Genomic DNA, 13491 nt, shown 5'->3' on the forward strand with positions numbered 1-13491 from the left:
TGGTCGTGTCAGCAACAAGTATATTTGTTATTTCACTATTAAGTAAACTAGTAAGTAAAAAGGAAATAATGTGCTAATTGTGTGTGTGTTGGGGGGGGGGGAAGTTTCATAGTTGTAAAATAGTAAAAAAACTGTGTGAAAAAAGCACATCTAACTACTCAGTGTGGGTTCTTCATAGTATTTCTGGTATTTATATTAATCTTGTGAGTATATCATTCCTTCATGCATCACTCAACAAATATTTTTTTCTGTGGTATTGTATATTCTGTATAATTCATAACAAATTCCTCAGTTAAATTTCTTTCAATAGTTAAGTTCAGCTTTGCTTAATGAAAAACCTTGGAGTGAATGATTTTAAATGAATAAAATGTACATATTAAGCACAAACATTCTTTTTTTTTCAGAACTTATTAAACTAAGTAAAACCTGTAATTGAACAACATACTAGCCTATATATGTACATAATCTCACAATTTCTACTAATCATGGCTGAGAGCTTTGGCTTTTTTTTTGCTGCTGTGAGATTGAATATAAAAATACATAGGGTTTTCCAAGCAGGAAAAAAGAGAAATGGTGCAAACTTCATTCCTAGAAAAAGTCTTGAAGAGGAATTTTTTTTCTGGTCTGTGAGTGTTATGTGGTTTATAAGTTCTTAGTATTTTGTTGAAATACATTTTTATGAGTGAAATCATAAGAGTCAATATTTTGTGTCAGTGATACAATGATTCACTTAAATCTTATACGCAAGTACATGCATTATTTTCTTGTTTTTTGTGTGAAATAGTTTTAGAGTTACAGCATTTTCAGTTAAACTGAACATTTGCAGAAAGCTCATATAATACTTCACTTGGTAATTAAAATTGGACTTATGATGTGCCAGTGATATGAAAATAAAAGTTTCCAATGGGACTCTGCTAATTAGAACTAAGCATAGACATCAGAGGCCTTAATTACACTGGTAAACAACCTTTATGTCATTATAGTGAAGTGTTAATGAATTTTAACTTTAAAACTGCTTGAATAAGATTTATGGCATAATATTATATTTATGAAATACATGATCCTTTTGAAGGTACAGTTGCACAAAGAGTACTGATGGCCACTTGAGTTTCTACATGAACGAGTAGGACTTGCAAGTTCTTCCTATTTTAAATGTAGCAACAAAGAAAGATCAGTTCGATGATGTAAAGTAGAACAGAATTATCTAACTCTTAATGAAAGTGATGTCACTGCTAAATGCTCATATTATGAGTACTTGGATGCTCTCATAATAAATTTAATAAATAGCATTTTTAGAGTTTATATGTTACAAACATTTTCTTTCTAGGAAAGAAATGTTTAATTGAAAATGATTGCTCACAAATATTTCAGATAATTTATTATACTAGCACTTTGTCCCTATGCTACATAGATTACTTTCCATTATCCAAGATTTCTCTTTAGGTTCCACATTTAATATCACATGAGGTTTAGATTGTTATCTTCAGTAATGTTAATTAGCATATTAGAAATTGACACTTATTGAAAATGCACACACAAAGGTGTATTTTGTTTAGCATAACTTTCAGGTAGAAAATAAAAAGATGTTTATTGTTGTGTACTTGTATAATTTCTAATTTTCAAGAATTTTCTAGCAACTTTTTGAATATCTAAACATTTTCAGGGAAGTGTAGGAAAGGCATATTTGACCTTTTTCTTCTTGAAAACTGCCCATCAAAATTATTGTTATTTTGACCCTTTTAAGGGGGTCTTAAAGCATTCTCTCCCTGAAATTTTATTTGATCTGAAATGCATTCTGTTGTATTTCTGTTAGGGATTTAATAAAATTCTGACAGCTTTCACATCTGTATCATGTTTAAAAAGTGAAATAACAAAATCAAGAATTTTATATTTGCAGACCTTTATCTCAGGAGCACTTCGTTATATCCTTCTGTTCTGGTTCGAAAAAAGATTAATGATCATTAAAGGGGGAAATTTTGAATGTTGACATCTCATCTTATTCTACTCACTGTACGGTAGGCAAACTATTCTGATGACCCAAGTTCTAATTTTTTTATTATTAAGTTTGTCGTATTCAAACAAGGCACATAAATAAACTAGTTTTTAATTTCTGGAAAAAAAAAGCTATATTTGTGAGATGTGAATTTTCTTTACCAAGAGACTAAAGGGTAGAACTTACTGGTTACATAAAATGAAACTTTCTTATCAACAATAAAAAAATTAAATTTTAAGATAGAAAGAAGTATTTTTTTATATTTTTTTCAAACAGTCTCTCAATAAAAGTTTTGAAATCTAACAACTTATAAAAATCATAGAAATACTGAACCAAATCATAAGACGTTTTTATAGCCAAAGTTAGATACTGTCTGAAGTTACTTGCAGTTTGGCTAAGTATCAACACTGTGAAAAAAAAATCAGGTGATATCAGTGACACTCCTCCATTCTGGACAAGTTTAAAGTTCCCATTTGAAAATCATCATTCTGGAAATGAAGTGTAATTTCTTTGAACTTTGAAATTACTAACACAATCTTAGTTAGAATACTGTGTTACCAGGAATGTAGAGAGAGGAGACTAAAACATCAATAAATCTGTTGTAAATAAATGCTTGTGGGCAAAAATAATTGATGCTGTTTGGTTAGCAAGATTGATTGCTTACCCACACATGTGAATACAAGCAAGATTAAAACATACATGAATCTTGTATGTAAGTGTATTGGAAAGAACAATAGATCCCTAGGTATGTCATACTGTTAACTTATAATAGTAGGTCTTTTTTTATCATAATTTTAATTTGTATAAAAAAAATAAGGTCTTCCCTAACTAAGTAAGTGTGTCTAAAGTAGAGAAAGGAAAAGAGGGATGCTTGCCGAAGAAATTTTATAAAGAAGATATCAAAATATAAATGTGCCAAGCTAAGGAAGAAATTTAAACATTTAGGAGATTTGAACTATGATTTGTAGATTTAACAGCAAATGTGTGAAGGAGTTAGTTAAAAACTTAGATTAGAGATCATAACTTTATGAAAAAAAATCCAGCAAAACAACAGTTTTGAGTTGGACGAAAGGCTTACAAAGAATTTTTAAGATGTATTCAACAACATTGAAATCGTGCAAAGCAATAGTGAGAGTATGCTTGTACCCAACAGACCTTTCAGAAGCTATGGATTAGGATTCACTAAGAAGGAATGTCAGTACGAGGATTTTTATGATCATTTATATTATTTTGTCAATATGTGTAAGTATATAAAGTATACTTCATTTTGTGATTAACTGCATTTTTTGCATTAAAGCATTTGCATATGTATATGTTACAAATAATTGGTTATTGTACAGTTACTTTTCTCCTATGGGAATATTTCTTATCTGTGTTGTTACTTCAGATAATAAATTGGCTCCAGTGAAATCATCAGCATCAACTCTTAACACCTCTAATCTCCATTGTCTTGCTCAAAAGTAGTACTCAATTCATGTGGAAATAATGAAGTTTTCATATCAGGATGCCTAGAGCTTAATATTTTATTTACCATATATTAAAATTGTCACAAGACTTCTTAAAAGAAATTAAACTTTTTTCTAACACCTCATTTAAGTACACTTTTGTGTTTTTGCCAGCTTTTCACTTATTAAATTTAAATTCTAAAAAATATTTCTGGATCTTGTTTAAAAATTTCTTAATATTAATAACCAAAAAATACTTAAGGTCTTATAATTGATCAGATAATTATTGACAAATTTAATGGCTTTTTTTAACCATTTCTGTAAAAAAAAACTGTTACACTTTCAAGGAAATGTCTCTCCATCCTTTGGCTTTGTAATTAAAACTTGTATAGCCTGAAAACTAAGTCATTGTGTTTAACATATACTTTATCTATATTCATGTTAATCTATTCTACTCTTCTCATTATATGTTTCATTTCTCTTGTTTCTCTGTGTCACTAGGTAATATGAAACCAAAACTCTTTGGTTATTAATTGTTGTTTTTGTTTGATACAAGACTAAATATAATTTCTAAAAGGCAACTTATCCAGAAACTGCACTTCACTTGTAGTTTAATGACTGAGCAGCTTATGGTAAAATAAAAGGTTTGAGTTGTCAAGTCAAATTCTGTAAGAAAGGTCTTTAAGCTGATAGTAGTAATAATTAGGACTGTGTTTACATGTCCAGTGAGGATAACTACAGATAGTTGTAGTTTGGATTGTGTTTATATATCTAGTGGAGATTATCTCCAGATTGTTGTAGTTAGGACTGTAATTATATGTCCAGTGGGGATTATCTCTAGATAGTTCTAGTTATGGCTGTTTATATGTCCAGTGGGGATTATCTCCATATAATTGTAGTTAGGACTTAATTATATATTCAGTGAAGATTATTTCCAGATAGTTGTAGTTAGGACTGTGTTTGTATGTGCAGTGAGGATATCTTCAGATAGTTGTAGTTAGGATTGTGTTTTTATGTCTAGTAGGGACTATCTCCTTATAGCTGTAATTAAGACTACTATTATATGTCCAGTGGGAATTATCTACATATACTTGTAGTTAGGACCATGGTTATACATTCAAGAGGGATTATCTCTAGATACATTAAGTAGCTCTCAACCTCCTGACAACTATTTCCATATAATTCTCAGTGAACCCTACACACAGTCCTAGCAAAAACTGTATGATCATTCTCAATGAACGAACAAATACAATCCTAACAAAATCTTCTTATAAATAATCCTCACTGAACCTACAAACAACCCTAATGACAACAATCTGAAGATAATCCTCACTAAACATATATATACACAGTCTTAACTACAACTATCTGAAGATAGTCCTTACTGAATCTATAAAAACAGTCCCAACAGCAACTGTCTGGAGATAATCCCCATTGGACATACAAACACAGTCCAATCTACATCTACCTGGAAATAATCCCCACTGGATGAGTTGTAAAGGTTTTCCTATTTGGTTTATAATTCTTTGCTAGCTTTCGACGTTTATACCGTAACTTCTTTAGTATTGTTTAAATTTTAAATCAATATTGTTGGCCTCATGCTCAGGTACAGTGCGAATGCTATGTTCATATGAACATATAAATAAGTTTAAGCCCTGAAGTGGAACCTAACAAAGGGCGGTTGCCGAAATGGCGGAAGAAATAATAAAAAGTAACAGTCTTTGATTTTCCTACTTTTTTTGGTGTGTAAGTAAAATACCACTATTATTTTCGCGGAGAAGTAGCGATTTATTTGCTTTCCCTGGAGAAAGGAACAAAGTTAAACTTCTCAGTGTTACAAATGGAACGAGTAGCGCATGACATCACAAAGCAAATATTAATAAGATAACGATAATGTATATTAATAAGAATGATAACGCTTATTCTTTTATTTTATATGTGTATTATGCAAATATATTAAATACAGAAATCTACCAACTCTGAAAACTGCTTGCCAATACAAAACGGTAATTCTGTTAAAATACAAATATATAGTACCTGTGTGTTTTCGGATACGAATATATTTTACACGAAAGCGATTGAAAAGCAAGATAATGTTTTAATGTTTAGAATTGGAATTATCAACCTGAACAAGCCCCCAATGGCTCAGCTGTAAGTCGGTAGACTTATGACGCTAAAAATGGGGTTTAAATATCTGTGGAGGGCAGAGCACAAATAGCCCATTGTGTAGCTTTATGCATAACAATAACCAAACCAAATAAACCTTTCGTGCACGTGGGTTATACAGCAAATCAGATACCCTTAGGATTCACATTTGGCTGTCTCTAGTTTTGAACTACTGATTAGAGGGAAACAGCACTCGCCTCCACAACGGCTTTATCTGGCTCATTGATTCTACTAATGGGATTGACTGTTACACTTATAACGTGTCTACAGCTGAAAAAATAAAAGAAAATGCAGATCATATTCAGTCACACAATTTCTCAAACACCGAACTATTCTATCAGCCCGACAAGCTAAATACTAGGCTACGCCCAAACCATTTGATGGTTAGATAAAAGCAAAAAAAATTTTTAATTAAAATAAATGGTGGATAAAACATTCTGAAGCCAGCAAAATACTCTCGCATCAACAGTTAAAAAAAAACTTTGTGCCTTTAGATATGAGCCCAGTGCAAAAGCAGTTAGTTAAAAGCAATATATATATATATATATATTAGATTATTTTATTAGTACTTGTAAGCATACCAGAGTGAAGGTGATTTCATCAGCATACTTTTAAGCATGGCAGAGTTAGATTTTGACAGAGCTTCCGCTGACTCACATTTTTGGGTAGTTGATGCAATAGGCTTTACTCTGCGGCTGATAAGTAAACATAATATAATAGCAGATGCTAATTCTAGGAAACCCAATCTATCTATCTATCTATCTATATATATGGTGTTATGCTTACATATGTTGTTATTTGTGTTCTGACATTACTTAAGGTCAGCGTGTAAATAGCAAGCAGCTCACTGTACAATACAGTATGGTGGACGGAACTGAGTTGTACACATCCTAAAGTATAAATATGCAAACCGTTATACTATGATGCTACAAAAACTCTATAAGAAAATATTAACATCGTAACAAATGTAAAAGCATTGAACCTTTCTTGAAACCATTGATTTTTGACGGTCACTCTCACCTGCAAGTTAGCAATAAGAAATGGGAATGACCAATACTTTCTGGTACCATCGAGAATATGGGCATTATTGTAGTAGGTATTAAGAAAACCTACACTAATTTTGGAGATTTATTAGTGCCATTTAAAAATGTTAAGGACAATGACGGCAAAGAAAATCGAGACAAATGTAAATTAGCTCTGATGCTGCTTTTGTAGACTTAGCTAAGTTAGTTAAGATAATTAATTTGTAAGGAAACTAAAATTTACTACAAATGTTGTCATAAGCATCCATCAGGACGTCATTATACATGTTTGTTTTCGATTTTTATTGATGCTTCTATAAATAGGACATTCTTTGTTTGATAGTGTACACGTAAAGCATATAATAGGGCACATTTTAAGAATAAGCTTAAAGGATAGTAGAAGCAGTTTCATCAAATGACAGAAAACATCTTGATATTCACATAAAATGTTAAAGCTCAATAATGAACAGAATTATTGCACGCATTCAGTTTTGGAAGAATACCCACGAGTGATGATAACAATTATCAATTTGGTAATAACTATCGGCTTACAAAAATCTTCTTGATCTTTCATTCATTTGCGGAACTGGATCTTGAAACCGGGTACCTGTGCATTCCTAGTCATAAATAATGTTTTCTTCTAAAATATCATAATCGATTTCAAACCCACCACAGATCTTTAAAGAAGTCCTTTTCACCAAGTTACAATACTGTCGAAGTTAGGCCTAATCTTTGTGGCAACTAACGCGGTACTGAAAGTTACAGTCAATAATTGGTTTAGTTATAAAAAAATAAATAAAAAAACGTGTTCCGAGCAACAAAAACTGACCGCCCGCTAAAAGTCGGGAGAGAACAATAAGGGTTGATAACAGACATGGCTTTATAAGTATATTTCTGGGGAAGTTGAGAGTTTTGAGAACAATAGGGGTTAGGGTTTGAGAAGTTGGGGCTAGGCATTGAACGTTGAAAGTAAAACTTGAATGTTCTGTTGGTGATTATTTGGTTAGATGTTATAAACGTCAATTTTGTTTCTAACTTTTGTGTATGTCCCGGTTGACACCCGTTCCCGGCCGAAGCTTAAGTAACCGGGTGCCCGGACCCGGTATTCGGCCAAATTTTACTACCCATGCATCCCTATTTATGACCATCTTTTGCACATTAAAGACAGTTTAGGCCCTGTTTTTATATATAAGAATACGAGTATAAATTATCTGAGAAAACAAATAAATAATATTTCTACCACTTGGATCTCTACTTTTCTCTCAATTTATTTTTTTTTAAAGTCTTTCCTTTGATTTTGTTTTTACATTGGAAAATGGAGTCCGGTCTCTTACTTGGATCCGCTTATAATATGCACTTTCTATTGATAATTACCGATAATTTCTTAACTTCAGAAATACAATATATTATGCATGTAACATCATTTTAACTTATCTTATTTGTAAGAATCTTTTATCACACTGCATTGTTTAAGCCAATCGTAACTCAAAAAAAGACTTATGTATGGAAAACATATGACTCTGGTGAGTAAAATCAATGAGTTAACCTAGGCCTAAATTAATTGTAGCATTAGTTACAGTTCTAACTATTGGGACAAATGAGTACTTATAGGCTAAATTTTTTACTGGACGCAGAAATTTTACAAAAATGCTCTGAAGCTCTAGAGGCTAGATAGTTTTGTTTGTAGATGAATATCTTTTTGCTTAATTTGATAACAGATACGTTCTCATTGAATACCTAATTAAATAATATGTTAGTTCTAGATATAGGAGTTTTTATTTCATAACAATTAGTTCTTGATTAAAACAACGGTTCATTTGTGGCTTAATGTATAGGGTGTCTCGTAAGAGTATGATCGATCTGTTGTAGTGTAATACCTAAACCATGTTGTTTTGTGGTCTCGGTTATTTCAACGCGGTCAACCATAATTTAATTCATGTTGATAAGTAATTATCGTAAAAAAATATTTTTGTCACTACTTAATAAGAAACAAAACGTATTTCACCGTAGGTTATAAAATAATTTGGTATTTCTAACAACAAGAAAAGGTCAGTAGACGCTTTTGAACTTTAAAGGTGATCGGAACAGTTCACACACACACACACTGCTAAAATACATCCTTAATAACCAATTGAAACAAAAACAGATTTGGAGATTTTTCTTGACGCAATAGCTTAGTTGGCTAAAACGCAGTTTCGAATTTTGATGCAGAGGTAAACTGTGAGCTAGTGGTATTTTATGTATTCTCTGGCTGGTCTCTTAGTTAGCACAGGAGTGTACACAACTGATTAGATGCATTTTTTTCTGCAGTTGACTATATTGAAGCTGTTTCTTTCAAATGCTGTCAATTTCAGTCGTCTCACTTCGAAAAATAATTGTAGAATGTGTGTATATCAAAGCCTTTATTAGGGGAGATATTCAGTTGCAAGGAGGAGTCGGTGTGTCATTTAAACTGATGGTAGTGAAGAAAAATACGAAATATTGCACAAAGAAATATAAATACAGATACGATCTTTTAGTGAAAATAAGATGTTTGTTTTTTGCAAGACAAATGATTAATAGCTGTTATGAGACAACTTTATATGAGGCTCTTTTATTAAAAACAAGCATATGCATGATTTTATCTATGAAGTAATCAAAATATCAATTATTTATTATTGCATATGTATTCTGATAAGAGAAATGTAAGAAAATAAACATACTGGTGATAAAATAACCAATTTAATTTCCTGCTATAGTATTCGTATAATAAACAAAATTTAGTAACAAACCATAACAATACGTGACAAAGTAACAAATTTAAAATCCTGTTACAGTATTTATATAAATAAAAGTTACTAAGGAACTCTAACAGAATACATGATAAAATAATCAACTAGGTTTAAAATTAGTTAAAACTCTCGATAGAATTATTTCATGCATAAGATTAATAGGATCTACTGAAGGCAAGATAAAGAGAACCCATCGTAAAATAGATTAAGATAAAATAACCATACAAAACCCGACATGAATAGCAATCGTAACAACAGAACCATTTAAAAATCGTGATAAATAACCAAACAACAAAATCTACGATAACCTATAAAACACGTAGTAAAATACTTGTGGTGAAACGTAATGAAAGAGTTGGAAATGCTTATGAATATCGTATACAAATAAAAAGGAAGACATGACACAACCTAACAGTTAAAATATACCTTTTGACAGTTCACAAATAAAGTAACCACTCCGCTCAAGAGTATCACCCTTATAAACCAACGGAGTGTAAACAAAGACTTCTGGCAGTAGAAAAGCGGTAACATTGTTGGTTTTACATAAGTTGAGTAGTTACAATAAAACGATTTTGGAGCTTCGCCACGTCATTATAATCTATTCGACACACTCGATCATGCTCTGTATGATAACTGTCCATCTTGACGAAAACCCCGAAGCGTAGTTTCCATTGCAAAACGCTCCATTGTAAGGCTGTCATGTCCAAAGCACATTCCTTCTCCCTGCTGGCTTTCCATAATCCAACTGGTGTACGAGGACGACGGCTTCCAACCGCTCATTTCAATACTCTGATGCACAGAAAGCAGTAGGCGACTTGACCAATGTGTCTTCATATGGAATATCATGAATACCTGTTTCATTCTCCAGCCGTTTGAGGTATGTGACGTTAGAACGGATATTTAATGGAAGCAACTTGTGTATACGTGATTTGTGTTGCTTTTCCAGATAATATATTTTTTGTTTATATTACATACTGTTGTCTGTGGTACAGGGACGGTTTTTGCCACTGACCTTTGTGTTCGTGGATTCTCATTTATTACAAGATACAGAACTTTGCTTACTGTAACTGGGAGACGACTTAGTGCAGATCTTTTTCTGAAGAGTTTTTCTGTTTTCCTCAACTTGATCCACATTCTTTTTTTCCGCAGTGTCATTCTGAACAAGGAATATTTCCCTCTTGGAGGCTCTAAATCCCCAATTTGAACACTATATTTATGATCCGTGTGTATAAGTATTTTATGTCTTAAAGAGCTGTTACATGCCTTCTCCGAAAGCGATCAATTTCCTGTAGCAACACATTACTTACGAACGCAACTTTATATCGGTTGTGGTTTACATATATTTTTGTGATTTTTATATTTAAAGTAATTTTAATTTAACATACTCCACTCTTTGTATACTACTTGGGAAGGAAGGCCGTGGATTCGAAGCTCGCTCGTTTGCAGTATCAACTTTCCGATTTATTTTTAGTGTAAATAACTTTATTATGCTATAAATTAACATCCCAGAAATACTTAGAATGGTTTGAACTTTAAGGGTAAACGAAAGTTTTATTTTTGTTGTTGTTGAAAAAAATGGCGAATAACATAACTAAAAAGCAAGTTTAGCGTTTGTGATGGAATCTCCTCCGCAAGGCAATTTTCCGAGCACGTGTAATGAACGCTCGTGATTCGTTTATGGTAGCGCTGTCTAGTGTCTCGTGATAGTCGTGCATCAACGCCCTATATATTAGAACGAGTCAGCACTGCGCAGTCTGTGTCTCGATTTTGGTCGGAGTGTTTCACTCTATTCTTGTGTATTCGGCATTCACAGAACTTGACATGCAATACCAGTGGACTGGTGTAACAAATCCCCTCGTTCTCTGGGTAGGACGTTGTTTTCTGTTCTTATGCTTTACGATTGTTTAACCATTTAATGTATTGTAATATTGACGTAATACTAATAGTAAATACCTACGTACTATACACCAATATTGGAGATTAAGAATTTTGGCTTTAATACCATTTTCTTGTTAAAAAAGGCGTCGAGTAACTGATTTTAAATCTTAGACTGCTAGCATAATAGTGTTTTAACGCTGTTCATAATAACTTTTTCACTGTATATGAATTTGAGAAACGAGCCAAAATTATTGTAAAGCGTTTATCATGCTTCCATGTCTCAGTGGCATTGATAGACGAATTGGTAGACGAATATGAAATATACACCAACTGTCTAAGGTGTCAGGGGAAGAAGATCATTGTATATCGTTAATCTGATACTTTGGGTAAAGGGTGAGAATGAAGTCCAGACAAATTTCTGAGGGTACGTAATCATGCATTTGGTGAGTCATGCAGTCTTGTAATAGTGTGGTAGCGGTGTGGTGTGTGTGTGTGTGTGTGTATATATATACACATACATACATACATATACGATAATACATATAATATAACCAAAAAGATCATTCAGAACACTGGTTTGTGCATAGTGTTATTTCTGTTGTATGGAGATAAGTCTTAATTAAATATGTGATGTACATTTGTTGTAAGCGCTAATTTAAATGTCAGTGTACCAGATTTGATCTCTCTAAAACTTTGATCTTGGCGATAGAAGGGGGAGAACAGAAAGATATTTTTTTATGGAAAAATTAGTTGTACTTTTACTCCTCTCTCCATTGTTAAATTCGATATTTTATGTAGATTTTTAGAACTTTATTTTATTTTACGAGCTATATTATGTTAAAAGTTGACGAAAGAGGGCGCGTTTTCTGAAAATGCACAGACTTTAATATCACGCGAGAAACATTATTAAACTTCATTTATGCAATGTAGTAGTTTGCTGCTGTTTTAAAGCCATGTGTGCTTACATATTGATTAAATTAAATTTAAACTGTTTAGTACTAGTAGTCAAAAGAAAGTCACGCGAAATAAGACTCAAGCTGGAACTTGTGTAAATTATTTTGATTCTGTACCAGCCTTAGTGAAACAAAAAAAATATTCTGAGAATACAAATATAAACTGCACGAAAAAACCCTTAAACTGCGGTTTCGTATAATCATTCTGTGGATGTATGTGCAATTAAATAACCACCAAACACGAACGAACAGGAGATGGAAGTCTTGTGAGGGTTATTGACGTGATGAATGCAATTGTGCATACTCTAACCCTAATTTTCACGTATGTCACGTGGTCAATTATGCATGCGATTAGTATCTTAATTTGTATGTATTCAGTTGCAATTTTTGTTTTGCCTGTCAGTTGGTCAAACAGGTTGAACTTCTGTGTATACTTACCAGTGGACTATGATGAAGCCCAGTATGTGTGAAACTGAATTGTTATCATACGTGTCTAGTTAATGTTTTTAGACGTAAAATGTAAGGTTAGCATGAAATTCTTCTTCTTCTTCATGCTTCATTTATTTGACAGATTCGAGTGTAGAAAAATGAAGTTCTTTGCATCCAGAATATACGATTATGTGTGAAATCGCATCTTTGCTATATAGAACGCAAAAGTGTTGCTTTATCTTGAATTTCCAAATACCTTAAGAAAAAATGGATTTTCAGTATTTGGTCAATGTATAAAATGCCAATGTATAATTTTTAATTTACTTTAACGAGTTAATTGCTATTTCATTAAACAAATCGGGTTTCAATACTCGTGGTGGGTAGAGAACAGCCCAGTGTGTAACAACAAACCAAATTTCATCAAACCCAGAAACTGAATAAAATATTAGTCTTTAATGCAAACGTTGTGTTACACAAGTTTAATCCACCTCGAGATATTCATAAGTTTAGACATGTATAAACATTTCGTACACTGTTTTAATAATTATTTGTTATGAAGTTTCTCCACTTGTTTGTTTTTCATTGTTGATACTGTATAATGCTTACAGCCAAAATACACTCGACATACACCAAACATGTTCAAATTAAAAGGGTGAACAGCCATGCGCCGATACTTCTGCTAATATATTGTTTATTACACCAGATTAAAACGGCTACATGTACGGTGAGGGGCGCGGTTTTTTTCAAAGATCCTTAGCTTAGTACTATAATTTACTGTTACAGCATTAAAAAGAGTATATATATATATATATATATATATGGCAATGCTCTTGT

At 32.3% G+C, this 13491-nt stretch overlaps 1 protein-coding gene across 4 annotated transcripts in view; it reads left to right on the plus strand.

Moving 5' to 3' along the window:
- Positions 1-13491, plus strand: part of LOC106458747 (nucleolysin TIAR-like) — a 231060-nt gene that overhangs the window by 4359 nt on the left and 213210 nt on the right. For 2 of the 4 annotated variants that reach the window (XM_022385056.1, XM_022385057.1), the window contains exon 1: positions 11138-11263. The exons of the other annotated variants lie outside the window; for them this stretch is intronic. In XM_022385056.1, coding sequence (XP_022240764.1) covers positions 11219-11263 — 45 coding nt within the window. In that variant the 5' untranslated portion in view covers positions 11138-11218. Of the gene's footprint in view, positions 1-11137; positions 11264-13491 lie in introns of those variants that run through there. 4 annotated transcript variants of the gene reach the window in all.

This window comes from Limulus polyphemus, unplaced genomic scaffold (genome assembly GCF_000517525.1).
Source record: "Limulus polyphemus unplaced genomic scaffold, Limulus_polyphemus-2.1.2 Scaffold508, whole genome shotgun sequence".
Classification (NCBI taxonomy): domain Eukaryota; kingdom Metazoa; phylum Arthropoda; class Merostomata; order Xiphosura; family Limulidae; genus Limulus; species Limulus polyphemus.